The 19,021-nt window shown below is 43.1% G+C and overlaps 1 protein-coding gene across 2 annotated transcripts in view; it reads left to right on the forward strand.

The window, feature by feature from the left end:
* The window catches only part of KREMEN1 (kringle containing transmembrane protein 1), a 49,101-nt gene that overhangs the window by 13,053 nt on the left and 17,027 nt on the right, over positions 1–19,021 (forward strand). For both annotated transcript variants that reach the window (XM_059676735.1, XM_059676736.1), the window contains exons 2-3: positions 2,203–2,365; positions 5,960–6,051. In XM_059676735.1, coding sequence (XP_059532718.1) covers positions 2,203–2,365; positions 5,960–6,051 — 255 coding nt within the window. The remainder of the gene's footprint in view (positions 1–2,202; positions 2,366–5,959; positions 6,052–19,021) is intronic.

The following is a 19,021-nucleotide window of genomic DNA, read 5'->3' on the forward strand; positions in this document are numbered from 1 at the left end:
AAGAGCTTGGGGGGTGTAGCAGGAGGGAGGGCCTGGGCCATGTCACGGAAGCTTTGCAGAAAACAAGGTGGAAGGTTTGGGTTCTGTTCCCAGTGCTGTCTTCCTGAGAACTTGGAGCACTGCGTGGAGAATGGGTTGCAGAAGCCCCAAAGTGGAAGCAGTGAGACCTGAACAAGGCTGTACTGTCCTCTGATGGTGAACAGGACTAAAGTGCTGGCACCCAAGACGCAGGGGAGAGGGTGGGTTTCAGGGAATATAGTTTAAGAAAGTCAGCAGGATTTGCTGATGAGTGGGAGGTGGTGTGAGGGAGAATATGGGGAAAATAAAGGCAATGCCAAGGGGTTCCCCTAGAGCAGCAGTTCTCAACCTGTGTGGGTTGAATGACCCTTTCACAGGGGTCGCCTAAGACCATCGGAAAACACATATATAATTACATATTGTTTTTGTGATTAATCACTGTGCTTTAATTATGTTCAATTTGTAACAATGAAATTGGGGGTCACCACAACATGAGGAACTGTATTAAAGGGTCGCGGCATTAGGAAGGTTGAGAACCACTGCCCTAGAGGTAGTATGGGGTGTGGTTGAGTGCCCCAGTTGCCTCATCTGTAAAATGGCAGAATGAAGGAGCCGCCCCACTGGGTTGGTGGGGAGTTGATATTTGTATAGCACTTAGAACAGAGCTTGGCACACGGTAAAACGCTCTGTAAGCATTAGTGGTGATGTGGATGATGGCGATTTGTCCAAGGTCGCACAGCTGGTCAGCAGCAGGTCCAGGATGAGAAGCCAGGGCTTCATTCCTTGGTTCACTGCATTTTATGCTACACTGAGCTGCCTCCTTCAATTACCTTTGAACTTCTTTATTTTTGCAGACTCTGGATGAGGGTTTGGTTGTTGTGCTACATGAAAAGTCACACATCATAACATATGAATGTCGCAACAAACACGATAAATTACTCGAGTGTTCTGTGCAGCCGGGATTCCAGATTGTTTTGGCTCTCCATAAAACCGTGCTATCCCAGACAAAACACAGAGCCCAGAGAGTGGGAGAAAGGGGTACAGGAAGAGAGATTTTTAAATAGTAAAAGAAATGTCTTCTAGAATATAGATGTGCTCACATTGTGCACATACATACGCGGGAGCAGGCGCATGCACTGCAACAGGAGTCCTTCACATCGGAAGTTAGAGGTCAGTGCATGTCAGGGGAGGGGAAGAAATAAAGCTCAGAATGGTAGTGAGACTCCCCCAGATTGTCAAGTTCCTAGTGATACATCTTAAAGAAGTGTTTGAAGTGTTTCTATCTGTCAGTTTCAACTAAGCTAATTTTTAAAAATTGCTCTTTGTACTGTGCCTTTCTCATGAACCTCTGTGAATTTAATGCATGCAATATGTGGGGGGAAATCCTATCAGCCTCAATTCCCATCCCCCCCCAAAAAAAAGTCTGAGAAGCAGATTTTATTCAGAAGCACATTGTTGCACCTGCAAGGATTTTGCCATTTTACAAAATAGACCCGAGACCATGTTCAGTGTGTCTTGAAGGGATTTCAGAAACAGGTGAGAGAAAATGCCAGCCCGGCCCTTCCTCCCTGCTGTTGACTATTTTGTTGCACTTCTATCTCAGGCAGCGTGGGGAGGACTGTTCTTCATTACCAGGGAATGTGAGTCATTCCCAGACTTGTGTGATTGGGATTCCAAAGCGTTGCTGTATCCGATGGTCTTATTAAACCCAAGTGTCAGTGCAGCCTTTCAGACTGTAGGGGAGAGCTCAGTTACAGCTGGTGACCTGGTTCTAGTTACCACACAGAGACACTGGCGAGAGCCGTGACCCCCTCCGAGCACCCAGAATTCCTCGTGGAGGGCTGTTACCAACTGTTCCCAGACTTGGGGGTTTCCTGGTTCACTTCAGGGGCTTCAATACATTTAAACTCGCGGTTTACATCTTAGTTGGAATCTGTATACTTTAAGGGGAAATGTTCTAGTGTCTGTAGACAAACCAGTGCCAAGATGAGCCGAGCATTTGGAGGGTACCTCGATTCAAATTACTCAGCCCTCGCGATGTTAATCTTGCTGTGTCCAGGACCTAGGAAGACACTATCCATTTCTAACTTGGCCCAAAGAAAACAAATAAAACATCAACCAGAGAGGGAGGAGACCAGAGATGTTGCCAAAAAATTAGTTTGCTCTGTCTTTTCTTTCTCCTAGAATGTTTCACAACCAACGGTGCAGATTACAGGGGGACGCAGAACTGGACGGCACTCCAAGGCGGGAAGCCATGTCTGTTCTGGAACGAGACTTTCCAGCATCCATACAACACTCTGAATTACCCCAATGGGGAGGGGGGCCTGGGCGAGCATAACTATTGCAGGTAAGATGAAGCCACACAGTACTCAAAAAACATAATAATCATCTCATCTCCTCTTCCAACCTTGCTTGCAACTAGGGAAAGCGTCTTTGTCTCCTTTTGGCCAACTCAGAAGGCCTTTCTTGTTACTATTTTTTAAATCTTTCTCTCAGACCTTTTTTTTTTTTACCATTCTTTCCACTTGGGCTGTTTTGACACTGGTTTCCAGAGCTCTGCTTTTCTGTCTGGTCACTTATATGTCTCTTTGGGAGGGTTTTCTTAGTTGGTCCTTCCACCAGTGGGCACACAGACAGCCAAGCTTCTTAAGCTGCCATGAATGTAGTGGTCAAGCAAAAGCACCATCTGTGGCCCAGACCTCCCTGTGCTTCGGAGCAAAAAAAAAAAAGCTGCCCTGCATTATCCCCTTTTTACCAGACCAGGATAAACTTTCTAGGGGCAGCGGCAGCCATCAAATGTGTGCTCTTTCCTTCCTTTCACTAGACGGGTGTTTCTTTGCTCTTCACCTGTCTGACTCTAGCTCTTAACCTGAGATCCATGGTGCTCCAAATGTGCACTTGCAATTTTCTGGGGAGGTGATCCCTGACTCTGACCAGATTCTCAGTTGTTACTGATCCAAAACAAGTAAAGAATTACTGATCTGTGGGGGATCAGAGCAAAATTCTAACCACTTTTGGTTATAGCTTTGTTTTAGCGTTTATACCCAAGATCCTGGTAATGTGACTCACAGTTCAGCAATGTGTTGAATTTAATTATTATTAGGACAGGTGCAAAGGCAGCCTCTTGAGCCATTGGAACAGGGAAAAGTGATTCCTGAGCTACAGTGTCCCCGGTTCCATCAGTAAGCTGGAGTCTCAACCATGGCGTGTTGACCCAGCTGAGCCAACATATTTATCCCCTGCATTGCACAGGCCACACTGTTTGCCTTGTGCCCTCTCCATGTATTTTTGTTAACACTCTAGGACCCTTGTGGTTGTCTTGCAGTAACCAGGCCTGTGGTCCATGTTCATTATCCCTGGGCATTCAGCTCTTTCCTTCACCTCTGCCCTCATTTGTACCAACTGGCCATTTCCCCACAGTTGTGTTGCATTAGTTTCTAGTTTGTTACTATACAAATATTAAGAGCTTTTTCAAAAACAACAAGCATATATTGTTTAAAGTCCCCCATTTTACCTCTTTCCTGGCAATCCTCCCCACCATGCCCCACTTCCCAGAGGCAACAAGTTATATAAATGCTACTTCACATTTTGCATTTTATTGTTGAAGTTACAAATGCTCATTAAGTAATTCTTTTATTTTTTTAAATAAAAGAATTAATTATTATTTTTTAAAAAAATACTTTATTTTTAAAGCTATACATGTTCATTAAATTTTTTTTGCATAATTAAAAATTTAACCCCACTCCATTTCTCGTTTATTCCCTTCCCCTGGTTTTTCTATTCATAAGAATAGTTGGGTTGGGAAGAGTGTTTAGGAAGAGAAACCAGTGTTTGTTTTTTGTTTTTACATATTTATGTTCTTGTTCTAAAGTATCTCTTGATAGTGGGCCACTGGTTTGTTCTATGATTCTGTTGCTTTCTATCAAGCAAGTCTTCTCAGAAGAGCTCCTGTTTTTAAGTCTGACTTTAAGGTAAATTTGAAATTTCCAATGAGGTTTCATTCAGATGAAAAAAAAATCTTTTCTCATAGATTAGCACCCTGTTCTCGCTACAGGCTCCCAGACACGCACTAGTAAGTATTCATTAAGAGAGCCGGGGGGAGACCGCCTTCCTCAGCCCTGGCCGCTGCAGCCCTCCCCTGCATTGACTTGATGGAATGTCCCTGACCTGGTCTCCCAGTGTGTACTTCAGAAAAGAGAGGCTGAAATTGTTGATTGTTGTCACATCAGAGAGTCTGGGCCTTTTGCTTTTAGCACTGCAGTGAAGTCAAAGATGAATTTGCTCGTTCTTTATTAAGCTATTCTGATGCTTTTCAGAATGATTTTGACATTGATAACAAACAGTTGTTTTTCTAAGGTCTCTACCAAATACTACATCAAAGCTGAACACTGAATAGAGGGAGGAAAATGACAGTGAAATACTGTTTAAAGCAGGGCCTTTGTACAAGTTCTCCTGCTTTGATTTTTCAGCTGACATCCGACACTGTTTGTCTTGTGTGATGTTTCCAGACCCATCACAGTTGAGATGTCTGAGAGATGGCGAGTGATGGGAACACACTTTTCTGGGCTCGACCTATCTGGATTAGAAGGAAGACAGAGAGACGGGGAAGAGCAGAATTGGCACTGGCACCTGCCTTTGGGCACAAAAAATAAAAGGACCCTTTGTGCTTTAGGGCGGCTTATCTTCTGGGCCACACAATAGACTTATCCCTCTCGAGCCTGATAGGGGTTGCTCCAAAGCTCCGGCTGTTGGGTCTTTATGCCCGTTTCCGGCCTAACCAGAGTGTCAGGTTTCCAGTGTTCTGAGTCTAAAGAAAGGGACTTGGAAAGAGTGAAGAGAGGCCAGGCTTTTCTGTGTGTCCAGTAACCCCTGCCCTTTTTTGTTCTGGTTCTGCAGTGTTGCCCGTTATTGTCATGGCATCTCTGAGTTGAAGACCCTGAAGGGCATTCATTCCAAGACATTCATTCAGAAATGTGAAATTAATTTTTTAAAGCTATTATTGCTATATCAGAAGTTGGTACCAGGATTACAGGATTTTAGGTTCTGATTGAAACCCTTTGGCTTAGTTTTCTTCAGAATTCTCTAAGAAATTCGTGTTTTAAGATAAGAATAGGACCCATTTTTTACATTGAATTTATTGGGGTGACATTGGTTAATAAAATTATGTTGGTTTCAGGGGTACAGTTCTACAATACATCATCTGTATATTTTATTGTGTCACCACCCCAAGGACCCATTTCTATGAAACATAAGTTGACCAGACTGATCTGGTGAAAGCTCATCAATGGAGTCTATGATATGTAAATTTTCCATATTAATAAAGTGTGTCTCTAGACCACATTTTAACGAGCTGCCTAGCATTCCTTTATATGGCTATAACATATTTAAGCAGTCATTAATTTTTGTTTCTAACTTTTTTGTATTATAAAAATGTTGTGATGAACATCTTTATAAGTAAAGATTTCCTTAGAATAAAATACTAAAGGAGAAATTGCCAAGTAAAGGGAGTTTGCATATTTTGAGGGCTTTTGACTCTTAATTACCAAATTGCCATCCTGACTGTCTGCATCCTTCACATTCTTATCCACAATATCAAGGAGCACCTGTGCTCTCTCAGCCATGGGAATTGCCATGTTTACACAGTGCTGTTTGTCATGATTTGTTCAGTGGTCAGTTGTCCCGGTTACACTGTAGTGAATTTGTGTAAATATATATCAGCTTTGCTCACCCTCCAACCTCCTCCTGCTCCCATATTCTGAAATATATGTTGGAGGAAGAAGGTATTACCAATTTTTACTTCATAAGAGGTGTCATTGAGGTATATACCAATTATGAAAAAATAACAGAAGCTGAAGTGTTCCTTTTTGATAAAACTGAAAAGCAATGAGCCTGTTGACTTAAAATGACAAAAATGTTACTGGTATGTCCTTTTCCCCAACAGAAACCCAGATGGAGATGTGAGCCCCTGGTGCTACGTGGCGGAGCAGGAGGACGGCGTCTACTGGAAGTACTGCGAGATCCCCGCTTGCCAGAGTAAGACCTTCACGCACCCCTGCAGGTTCAGGATCCTCACGCAGCCGCTGCAGGTTCAGGGCACTGAACACTGAGAGTGTAGAGTGAAGGCTGCTGCGGAGGGCAGGCAGTTCAGGTAGCTGGATTTCATGAAGCAGGTGAAGGGAGAAGCCATCCTGGCCTGAGGATTTTCGCTTCTCTTGTTGAGCTTTTCAGAAATGGGGAAGCCTGGTTCCCTCGGGATCCCATTTCCTTGATAGATAAACCAACCAGAATTTTTACTTCTACTCAGTTTCCTCATGCTTATTCTTTCATGAGTAGAGATGGCAATAGTAGCAAGCCAGGGAAAGTACCTTATACTTTTGTGAATGAATTTTTTTTTTTTTAGAATGAATAAAGACAGTGAAACTAAGTTATGACACTACTTATTATTTGGATTTAATGTGCTGTGTTCCCTGAAACATGATATTTGGTAAATATCTAATTAGATACCTTCCAAAGCCAATGGGATAGACCTTTTCCTCACATTAGCATTTAGAGGTTCTGTTGTTTTTATGAAAACTTACAACTTGTCCCTTTCTACTACCAAAAAAAACAAATCGCAACCATCCCGGTTTCTTTAGTCTTTTACTAGGAGGCCTGTTTTCTAACTGTTTCACTCCTTTATTCCTATAATTAGTGTTATGATATCCAAGATACAAAGGCAGGAAGATACCCTGACCCTTAGGAAATATATGATGTGGCAGGGAACCTTAGAAAGATACTTTAAAACAAGATAGAAAATATTGTAGGAAGATTTAAAGTACAGAAACCAAAACTAAACATGGTACTATAAGGAGATTCCGAATGTAGTGTTTGTAATATCTTCTTAAATATGCCAAATGGTCAGGGTTTCTCAGTTCCTAGAGCTGAAACAGGACAGCTCATTTATAGTCATTTTACCTGAGTAATTTTTTTTCCTTGTTATTTAAACCTGCTCCTTGCCCTGCCTCCTTCCATTTTCCTCAGGTCAGGAGCCTGTGTATATAGAGTGATATGGTGGTTTGCATGGAACCTGGGACCCCCACACTCATGCTCACTGCAACTGTCCAGATTCTGATGCCTCAAGGGGAAAGGGTGGCCCCTAAATTGGTGCTGCAGGCCCAGTGCTCACCTTTCATAAGTTAAACTTCCAAATGTCACCCCTGCTTGGCAGTTAGGTTCTGGTTTCACTATCCTTCCAGCATGTGTACGTCTTGATTCAGTCCCACAATTGTGAAAACAGTAAAGACCAGAAGAAAGGGCTTTTGCTCAGTCTGCTTAATCAAATTTTTAAAATGAAAAACATCTCATTTGGCCCTAGTTATGTAAAGAAGAAAGGGACAGGGGGAGAGGAAAGCAGATTTTCCTCGGTCCATTTGTTCGACACAAAGATAGTCTTTTAGTACCAGCCTATGTATGTCATTCTCTCAGGAATGGCAAAGAGGGGATTTCAATCTGGCAGTTTTGTTTGGAAAGATAATCCTCAACTTGCATTTATAAAATATAATTTGGGCCAGTGGGAGCTGACTCAATGTGGTCACTGAAACTAAGGCTCAGAAGAGAAAATTAGAGCAAAAATGGTACAAGCCATCTAGTACCCCTCTAATTCAATATTTGTTGCTCCAAAAAAGGGAAATTTAATATCATTTCCTTTTTGTATGGCCCTTTGATAACCCTCTCAAAGCTCCTAATGCTGGCCTTGAAATGGTCTAGGTAGGGAGACTTACAGAAATTTGGAATAAGCACTGGGCAGTACCTAGTTTGAGGGGGTTGGGAGGGCCTGGCTTGATGATATTGAGGTTCTTTGGAAAAACCTTACGTTCACCCTGTGGGCACCAAGGCTCCCCACCAAGCTGAGGCTCAAACCTTGAATCTGGCAGAACTTTGTGCATCGAGTGTGTCTGATTAGCATAGTTGAGAAAGACTCCTGGGATAGTTGCAGCAAGAGACCTTGGTAATTGCCTTAGTGGACTCAACTGAATACATGCCTGCCTATTTTAGGCCAGTTTTGCCCTATTTCTGGATGTGGAGTCATAATTTTCATGAATAATATGAACCCTCTGTGTGAAGCCCCGCTATTCATGATTAGCACTGAACTTGTCATACAGGAAAAGGCCTGTGACATGATCAGACTCCTGGAAAGTTCATATCTGAATATAACAGACCCAGCAGGAGCCAGGGGGAATGAATGTTTAGGGACAAAGCAGAGTGTGGTTGAATGGCGGGCCATTGTGTGAAGACCGGAATCTCTGCCCCTCGGCGTGTTAAACAGAGAGCTAAAACGAGCAGGGAGGCAGCGAGGGAGTGTGACTCAAAAGGGGGCACAGAGAAATTTGAACTGTGCTCTTGACCTACAGAGCACGGATCAGGACTTGCCGTTCCAAGGAGCACACTCTACGGTAATTGGATTTGCTCCTCAAACCACTTCTGCCGATGTTTCTCAGAATCCCCACGTTTTTAGTGCAGGCAAAAGAAATACAGAGTTTTAAAAGCAAATTCCAACATTATCAAATTTATCATCCTTTTAGAGCCCACTCTAACTCTAAGTCCTGCTGGTTTGACCATTAGGGGGAAATCATTTGGCTTAAAATCTGTTGTTTGCTTATCTCCCTTTTGTAAAAAACCTTCCTCACCATTCTAATTCCCACTTATTTCACTGCTTGAGTGACATCTTGTATGGACCTCAGCATTGCTCTTGCTTTGCTCTATTTTTCTTATCGGTTCTTTATAACAGTGTTGTTTTTTAAAGTAGATAATCTAGTTGTGAGTTGGGGGAGGAACCTGAAAATGGCATTAAAAGCTAATATAATTTTCTTCACACACAGCTGATTCGGGCCACATGCATGAAAAACTTACCTTTCATCTCTGAGAGCTATTTTTGTTTACTATCATTCACCTGATTTCTATAAGTCCAACTATAAAAATTCATCTTTGAAATAATAAAATTTGAATACAGACTATTAGATTATATTAAGGAATCACTGTTAATTGTATTAGGTACAATAAAATTCTTTTAAATTATAGATACATATTGAAATATTTGTGGTTAAAATAATATTATATCTGGGATTTGTTTTAAAATGGTTCAGCCTCCCCAAAAGTGAGTAGGTGGGGTGAGGGAAATAGATGAAATGAGAATTTTTTTATTTTATTTTTTTACAAAGTGGTCATTTGGCCCTGGCTGGGTGTCATCCTGTGTATGGAAAGGTTGCCGATTAGATTCTCTATACCGGCTCCATTGTGCAGGAGGGCCATGCAGGAGACAGCCAGTTGATGTTTCACTCTCACAATGTTTCTTTCTCTCCCTCTCCCTTCCTCTTTCTCTAAAAATCAATTCTAAAAAACCTCAGAGTAAAAAAAAAAAAAAAAGTGGACATTTATTGATGCAGAGTGCCAGGCTCATTATTCTTTCCTACTTTTGTGTATATTTGAAAGTTTCCATTGCAAAATATAAATTTTATAATATTTTTAAATTATATGATATTTTAAATATTAAAAAATTAAATGCATTCAAAATATATGGATTCAAATGTGTAATAAGAGTAACCTAGACCCTGTCCCGCTGCCCCGCCTGGCCCGCATGTCGTCCTCACAGCAGCTGCCCCGGCTGAAAAAAAAAGAGTAACCTAAATTGTAATATTTTTACATGTAGCTCACAAGTATCTGTGTTAGTTATTAAAATTAGTGATTACAGTTTTTGTTATTGAAGTTAATAAAGCTATTAGTTATTTAAGGTTATTAAAACTGTTATTTAAGTTAGTTATTATTAAAGTTCAAGATATTTAAAGTTAGTTACTAAAGTTTAAAATCACAAGGACTCTAGAGGTTATTAGCTGTGACAAATAACATTTTTTTTAAGCTCCAATCATATGCTAGACCTTATACAAGATGGGGACACAGGATGGCATTGGTCTGCAGCCTGGGGTTGGGGGAGCCCCTGGTCTAGAACTGAAGACAGACACATAAGCAGATGGGGATATGCAAGATACTCTGTAACAAGTGAGATGAGCAAGAGGTTGGGAGTACTGAAGAGGGCCGCTGCCCTGGCATGGTGGGAGGCAGGGGCTCCTGTTTGTCAAAGAGGGCTTCTGGACATAAGACCTGAGGCCTCAGTGAGGGGCTTATCCAACTTTAAGGTTCCATGTAAAAATGTAGCAATGGGGTCAGCAGGGACCTTACTCAGACGCAGATTCTGATTCAGTAGGCCTGGGATACACTTGAGACTCTGTTTCTAACAGGCCCTTGGGATGCTGGAGCTGCAGGGCCACGCTTTTTAGTAGCTGAGTTCTAGATGGTAGGGGCAGGTGGAGCAGAGAGGACATTGGAGGCAGAGGGAACAGTTTGTGTGCACATGTGTACACACTCGAATGCCCAAGTAAAGCCAGTGTTGCTGAGACAGAAATTTTAAGAAGGAAGGTAGGAGTTGAGGTTTGAAAAGAATTAGGTGGGGCCAGATAATGGGAGGTCTTATGATTTGGATCCGGAGCTTGGACTTGACCCAGGAAGATGGTGATGAGGCTGAGGAGAGCGTGGAGTGTTAGGAGACATTTCTCCATAGTTTCTTAAGTCTCCATATTAGGGATTTAGGGCAAGGCTTCTCCCTCTTAATCTGTGAGACGTTCTCTCACTTGTATCAGCCACACAGGCCAGCCCTTCCAGGATGCCAGTGATAGCACCTGGGCAATATGGGACCTCTGGTCAGTCTCAGCCAGTGACCTCACAGGCTCAAGTTCCTTTTAATTGACACCCTGACCTTTGTTAAAACAAGTCTGTTGTTCCTTACAAAAATGCAGCCCAAAAAGCAGGATTTGAAAACTTCCAATTGTCATCCTACTAAGAGTTTTTAAAGCTATGTTCAGAGTTTGGGTAAAAAGCCAAGGGCACTTTGGCAGTGGTGGTCAAGGCGGTCTCTCAGTTATAGGAAATGTTTTCTGCATTTTAATGTCAACACTGATTTTTAGTATGTTTTAGCTTTTATTTGAGCTATTATTGAGTACCTACTGTGTACAAAGCATTTATATTCACATTATCTTATTTATCTTTTTTCAACAGTCCCATGAAGCAAGTGGTATGTCCTCTTCCAACCACCCATGCCCCACTGTTCAAATGAGAAAATAAGGCTAAAGTAGTTAAGTGATTTGATGAGGATTACACTCTGAGCCAAACAGGATTTGAATCTAGGATTCCTAATGGCAAGACCAGTGCCCTTTCTCTCCAGTACTCGAGAAAAGCCCCATTTCTTTTATTTCTGTGAAAAAAAGGGGGCCCTGGGATGGATCCAGGCTACTGTTGAGGTCATTCCTGAGAATATTCTTTGTGGATTGTTTGGGAATTAGAGTTTGAAATTCTGATAGTATGCCGAATTATTAAGATTGCCTTTTTGACATTGTGGAAACCAAAGGATTAACTCAGTGGCGACAGAGGGTCTGCAGTTCAAGCTGTAAGCTCTAAGTCATTTTCTTTTCGTCTTTGGGTTTGGGAAATCCCAAGCCCCAGGAGTAAGGCCGGCTGCAATGGTATCCAGGAAGCATTTGTTGCACAGCAGAGCGGCTCTGCAGAATGTTGGACTGTCTCTGCGGGTGTTCCCAGCCCAGCTGTTCTCAGCTGGGAAGGGGCTCCCCAGAGTCGGAGCCTTTGCATGAAACACTACATCAAGCAGCCTTATCCAGGCCTCAGGGTCTCTCCATGTCTTCATTGTATGAGCTGAAGTTCACCTTGAAAAAAACACAGCGTCTCTGTGCATCATTAACACTGTACGGCTAAAGCAAAACCTCAGACTTAGGCCATAGCCAAAGCAATATTGAAGTGAACATTAATAATATAAATTATGCATACTAATTTTTTTCACCTCTTCTATTTTTCTATTACAATTACATAATGTTTTTAATTGAACCCTTTAGACTGCCCAAGTTAACATTGTCAGAATCCTGGTGTTTTTTGTTTGTTTGTTTGTTTGTTTGTTTATTGTTGCTTTATAAGAGTGGTTTTTGTTTTCCCAACTAGACTAAATTTTTCAAAGATAAGAGCAGGGGTAGCTCTGGAATTTCTGTGAAGGAGAGAGAGGCTTAAGGTAGAAAGGGGGACTGAAGGATTTCTTTTAAAGCTGTATTTATATAGCAGGCACCCTCATTTTACTTGGGTTGCATGTTATTTATGGAGGGGTGCTGATGGAATTTATGGGGGCTTTCCCCCATCAAGCCATATTAACAATTTTCCACAACACCTACCACAGTGGAGGCCATAACAGGTGCTCACAAGTATTCTTAATGATGTGAAATCATGTGTCTTCCAATAAGAAAGAAAATGCAAACTAGTAAAACGTATGTGGACTTGAAGTCACACGAGCTTAGGTTTGATGCACTCCTCATTTAATAGTTTATGGCAAAACGACTCTCCCCTGGCCTCGGCTTCTTCATCCACGCCTTCCAGAGTTGTTTTGAAGATTAATTAATAAGTAAAATATACACGATCCTCAGATTTCAGCACATGGTAGGCATGGAAGCACTGGCAGGTATTGTGGTGGCCTCCGCCTTCCCCCAAGGAAAGACTCCCACTGGCGTGTGTGGACCTAAATCGTTCATTCCTAACCTGCGTGATGTTTCTGTCCATTCCTTTTATAGCTGACTGGCCAGGGGGCTCAGGAACATGCCTCAGCATCTGTGGTGGCATTGCACTCAGGGAACACGAGAGGTCCTGCGTTTGTTCCTGCAATGCCGCTCTGTGGTTGCGAATATGGCATCTACTCAGTTAGTCTTTGTTTTTGGCAGTGAACATTATTTAACTTTCCATTAAAAAGTGTAGGCTTTCTGAACCAAATGGGCATTTTCCTCAGTGACAGATATATACTGTATTTCTAAGATGTTCTAAAGCACAGTTGTGTAAAGCGTACGAATCACTTAAAAAGGGAAACTCATGTAGATCATTAAGGATGATTTTACTGAGCATCTTTATACCAGCACTTGCCTGTAAGGAATATATGTAAACATAAGAAATAGTCCCTACCCTCAATCTTATGATGTAATTAGGAATCTGAGTTATAAACATAGGAGAAAATTGGACACCAGCCCACCAGTTATATAAATAAGCTTGAATTATGAGTTAGTGTGCTGTGAGTTTTTGAAGATGAAAGGACCCAGGATGGGTTGTGGAAATTGGAGGCATCCTCATGGAGAAAGGCAGATGGAGCTGGATAAGGCAGATAGAGCCTGACAGAGACTTGGAGGAAGGTCACAGGAGTGGTGTGCTTGTGGGTTGGGAACTAAGCTACCCAAGTAGAAGAGTGGACAGAGAGGAACCAGATCAGACCTTGAAAGTCAGAGTTGATTCGAGGGAAACTGACATACTGAAAGCCCTGGTTTAGGAAGATGAGCCCAGAGTACTTTTATAGGGTGGATCAGGGGAAGGATGTTTGGGGAAGAGAGGATGGGTATAGATTTCTAAATCCAGGGCATAAAGGCCTGAGCAATGATAGCAGCAATGAGATAAGTCAGGAAGGGTTAAATCCAAGATGCATTTAGGAAGAAGACTGAACTTGATGACAAGTGCAATATATAAGGGATGAAACAGCAGAAAAATAAAAGATGACCCTGTGGTTCGTTGCCTGGGGTATTTGTGGTGTCCCTGCGAAAAACGTTCAAGTCAATAAACTGAGCTCCTCTTCCCAGAGACACAACTGTATCATTCCTCTTGAACTTGGGCTGACCTTTTGTCAAGTAAGGTGTCTATTACTGCCTAACAAGCCACCCCAAACCCTAGTGGCTTAAAACAACAACAGATTATCATTTCTCCTGATTCTGTGGGTTGGCTGAGTTTGGGCCAGGCTGTTCCTCTGCTACTTTCCTATGGGTTCCATCGGGTGGCTGCATTCAGCTGGGTGCTCTGCTGGGGCCAGGGCATTCAGGATGGCTTCAGGATTCTACCTGGGTGACCATTCTTTTCAGCAGCGTAGTCGGACCTCTTCTGTGGTAGCTTGCTTCCAAGTAAGAGGAAGCAGAAGCTACCAGTCCTCTCAAGGCATGAACTCAGAAGTCCACCTTTGATTTTATTGATCAAAGGAAATCAAAAGGCCAGCTTATATTCACAAGTAGGTGGAACTGATTCCAACTATTTAAGTAGGGAACGACACGCATGTATGGGGGGCGGGGGTGATTATTAGAGTCTCCTTTGGAGACTGTCTACCACATTAAATAACCAGAAATTACATCTCAGAGAGGAACTCCCACCAGAAGAGAACTACCGCTGTGACACATCCGGGGAGTCAGAATCCTTAGGAACTCTTACTCCCTTTCCCGAGAGTTAAAATTTCATAGAGGAGAAAAGGCTGTTTACTTATTTATTTGAGTGAGTTATTATAGATTCAGAGACACATGTGGGGGCTACTTGAAGATTCAGAGTGACTGAAAAGGAGAGTTGTTGTTCAGAAATTAATGCATAGAGGTAAGGGGGGCCGTATTGTGATAGGACTTGGACCAAGATGGCAGGAGGCAGATTTGGAATAGCTTTAGATCAGTGGTTCTCAACCTTCTGGCCCTTTAAATACAGTTCCTCATGTTGTGACCCAACCATAAGATTATTTTCGTTGCTATTTCATAACTGTAATGTTACTACTGTTATGAATTGTCATGTAAATATCTGATATGCAGGATGGTCTTAGGCGACCCCTGTGAAAGGTTCGTTCGACTGCCAAAGGGGTCATGACCCACAGGTTGAGAACCGCTGCTTTCGATGGACAGGATGGGGTTCAGCATACTCATGGTCACAGGCTGAGAGTGTGGGTGAATCTACACTTACCCCATTGATTCTCTGATGGAAGTATTCTAAATGATTGGTCCTCCGATAGGACTCAAGCAGCAAAGTCGTGTGTGTACTTAGTCCTTGTTCCCATGGAAGTGTTGGAGGTGAGAATGGCATCGGTGTTGGGCCACTGGGGTCAGACCAAACCTTGGTTCAGCAACGTCAGTACTTGAGTTCTGGCTGGGAAAGAATTCAGAGCTAAGACTTAAACTATAAGAGAAAGTTTATTTAGAAAGTCACAGAGATAGAAGAAATGGGCTCAGGAAACAAATTACAGAGGAAAAAGAGGTCCCTTGGAGCTTAGGAAAGAGAAGGGTAAAGAGCCTAGGGAGCAGAAGAGGAGGAGGGGAAAGGCACGAACGTGCTCCTGAGCTGAGCGCACTGGGTCCTGGTCCAAAGGGTAGGGATTTTAGGGGAAGTCCCAGGGGAGGATCTCAATAGAATATTCATCAGCTTTCCAGGTGTGTCCTTTCAGGGTGGTGGTCTGCACTGATTGGTTGGCCAGGGCAGGGGGTCATTAGTCAAAGAGGCATCACTTGTCTGGTTTTGCTATTTTTCTTGGCTTCGAGCTGAAATACTACTACTGAGGCCTAGACGTCATCTCCAGGGGTTAATGCTTAAGGGAGTGGTCATGCAGGGGCCCACGTGGGACGTGCATGAGGCCACTCTTTGGCTCCTTGTTCCTTCTCCAAGGGGGTCTACCACATGACTAGCGACATGCCAGGGGAGGAAAGGTCAGGGAAGGGTCCAAACTGAATAACCAGTGAGATGCTGGGGGAGAAAAGGTTACCCTGGGAGGGAGGTTCTTGTTTTCCCAGATTTGGCTGTTGTTGGCACCCAGGGCTTTGCACCCTGGTGGCCTTCTGTACTTGGTCTATCTTCCTTGCTCTGCTCATGTCTGTCTAACTGCCTACCACAGAAAGAAGAGATCTGCCACCGAGGCACCAAGGCTGAGTGCCTGGGGCAGGAGATGGGCTCTGCCACACAAGGTTAAATGACATTTAAAATAAGCAGAGTCACTGCATCATTTCCAAAGAAGCAGATTTTACTTATAAGAAAAAATAATAGATATTCTGTAGATTCAGGAAAGAGTTTTCTAAAACATTGGACAAAAACTTTGCTTTTAGTTTCTTTTTTTAAAAAAAAAAACCCATATTGTTATTGATTTCATAGAGGAAAGGAGAAGGAGAGATAGAAACATCGATGATGAGAGAGAATCATTGATCTGCTACCTCCTACAGAGCCCCTACGGGGAACCAAGCCCACAACCCAGGCATGTACCCTTGACTGGAATCGAACCCGGAACCCTTCAGTCCGCAGGCTGACGCTCTGTCTGTCCACTGAGCCAAACCAGCTAGGGCACTTTTAGTTTCTTAAACAAATGTCCCAGATCTGACCAGAGCACTGGAATAGAAAACATAGTGACAGTCAGGACTTCTGCTTATGCAAATTACCATCTGAAGATGCATATTCATATTGAACTTTTACCATAATGGTTCTGCTTTATGTCTTCGTTAGGAATTGTTTGATAACCAGGAATAGAACTCCCTCAAGCTGACTTGAGCAAAAGGAATTTATTGATTTATTGGAAGAACATTGGGAATATATCATAAAATTCAACCCCAGAGTCCCAAGAACCTGGGAAGAAAGTTTCCCCTCTTGCCAACTCTCTCTAGGGCCGCATGGCCTCCCACCTCTGCCTCTCTCTCAGCATGGCTATCATCCTTCTTCCTGTTTGTGTACCAACAGAATCAGCTCACCCATCAACTCACATGGCTCAAACATGGCTGGTCGCCTTACCCCCACTTGACAGAACCCTATAAATCCAGTGCCTACAGTTCACTAACTGGAATCCCAATTCCAGCTTCCTGGGAGAGAAATCTGGTGGCCTCAGGGGGAGTAAGCCTTGGCCAAAGGCGTGGGTCCTGTAAGTCAGTCACCAACGAGGAGCCGTTGTGGGAGCAGGATCTCTGAGAAGGTGCGTGGGCAGTAGGTGGTCTTCAGCTGAGGAAGCCCCGTGGAGATGTGTGCAGCACCTTCACAGTGAGGCCACAGTTATATCCGAATAGCAGGTGTTTAATAAGCCTGCCTGGTTGCTTCCAACAGTCCCTTGTGATAGTCAAAGAACAATAGCTCCTGGGATCATCTGAATAGAGGGCCATCTCCCCTCAGCCATCTCTAAAACTAATATTTCAGGAACTGAACATCTGAAGAGAATGTTGGTAATTAACCCTCATGAGTTTTAAAGCATCAACTATGATAAACAAGGGGTTCGTGTGTATCTTAAGATGATTTTTTAAAAATTGAAAGTGATGAGGCCTCTTTGGTAAGACGAAAAATGCATGACTGAGCCACAGGACTTTAAAGTGGTCTTGGAAATGAAAAGGAATTTGAGAACAAATATCCTTTTTCAAATGGAGTTTTCCTCTCTGCTTCTGGGAAGAGCTGAGGGTGGGTTACAGCCTGGAAATCCACTCAGTTGACCAGTAATGCTTTTGAAGAGTCCATGACGTATCTTCTCCGGGGAGACTTGGAGCCACAGTTTCCAGTGCAACTCAGAGGGCAGTGGCATCACGTAGAGGCTGCCACTGTTTCAGAGGCTGGCCTTGTGGTGCACAGAGCGTTGAGGGACTAATGTGTTTGAGAATTCTGTCTTTAATCTCAGGGAGTCATGTTCATTTAGCTCCCCAGACTGGGCCTATCAGGAAAAGTGCCGGGGACACCAGAAAAAAAAAACCATGGTGTGAGAATCGGTACCCCTAGAGCGCCACTCTGCTCTCCATTTCCATCTTGTATTCCCCCCAACACCCCTCCCCCCCTAAGGCCCTTAACCTCACTGGTTTCTTCTCTGTCACACAGCAATAACATCGTCTGTCCTGCCTTCCTGAAGGGCTATGGATTTCATGCAACATGCTTACATGAAAGCATACTGTATGCTAGCCAGATAAATGCAAGAGATTAACATTTGAATGTCTGGAATCAAACCCAGTTTTCTGAGGTGGCTGCCTTTGATTTTTGTCTTATAATTCAACGCTGTTTTATGTTTCTATTACTAAGCAAGTTGTTCCTGTTTGTGCAGTGAATGATGAAAGCTTTATTCCATATAATGATAATAAACACTATTTATTCAGCACATACTATCTTGCCAGGTCTTGTAGTGTTTACTTTATTTGCATTATCTTCTTTTAATTCTCCTTTGAGGTCTGTATTGTTCCTCATTCTACTGTTGATAAAACTGAACTTGGAAAAGCTAGGCTCCGCCCTTCGGGACTGGCTACAGCTGTTCCCAGGTCTGGGCTTGGCTCTTGGGGTAGGTTCCACCCTTCGGGACTGGCTTTGGCTGTTCGGCTCTAGGTTGGTGTCTCAGGGGCTAGGTCAGGTCTTCAGAACTAGTGGCAGCCTTTGGGACTAGATTTGGCTCTTAGGCCTTGGCTGGGCTACTCTGGGCTAAGTCCATTGAAATCAAATTGACCCATGCCATGGGGAAGCCCCAGTCTCCATGATTGCCTTAGAGCAGCGGTTCTCAACCTGTGGGTCACGACCCCTTTGGGGGTCAAACGACCCTTTCACAGGGGTCGCCTAAGACCATCGGAAAACACATATATAATTACATATTGTATTTGTGATTAATCACTATGCTTTAATTATGTTCAATTTATAACAATGAAAATACATCCTGCATATCAGATATTTACATGACGATTCATAACAGAAGCAAAATTATAGTTATGAAGTAGCAACGAAAATAATTTTATGGTTGAGGGTCACCACAACATGAGGAACTGTATTAAAGGGTCGCAGCATTAGGAAGGTTGAGAACCACTGCCCTAGAGGAAAGGACCCTTAAGTGAGCACACTTGGCCTAGGAGCCAGAGGTTGAAAGGACTGCTGGCTCTCCAGGGAGAGGTGCCTGTGGAAATCACTGAGACACACCGAGGCTGGCTCCCTTGGGCCTGCTGGGAGAATAGTATTGCTTTAGGGGCCAGGCTGGGCTCTTCGGAGAGAGGTTCCACCCTTCGAAAAAAAAGAAGAAGGAAATAGCACACCAGTCTGGGGCCATTTGGTGAAGTATATTTGATGATCTCAAGCCACCAAGAAAATTTAAAGTAGGTTAAACTAGGTTAAAGTGTTTGGGTTTTTTCGTGTGTTGGTGGTGTTGTTTTAAAAGAAATAGCTA

The sequence above is a fragment of the Myotis daubentonii genome, chromosome 19 (assembly GCF_963259705.1).
Source record: "Myotis daubentonii chromosome 19, mMyoDau2.1, whole genome shotgun sequence".
Classification (NCBI taxonomy): Eukaryota; Metazoa; Chordata; class Mammalia; order Chiroptera; family Vespertilionidae; genus Myotis; species Myotis daubentonii.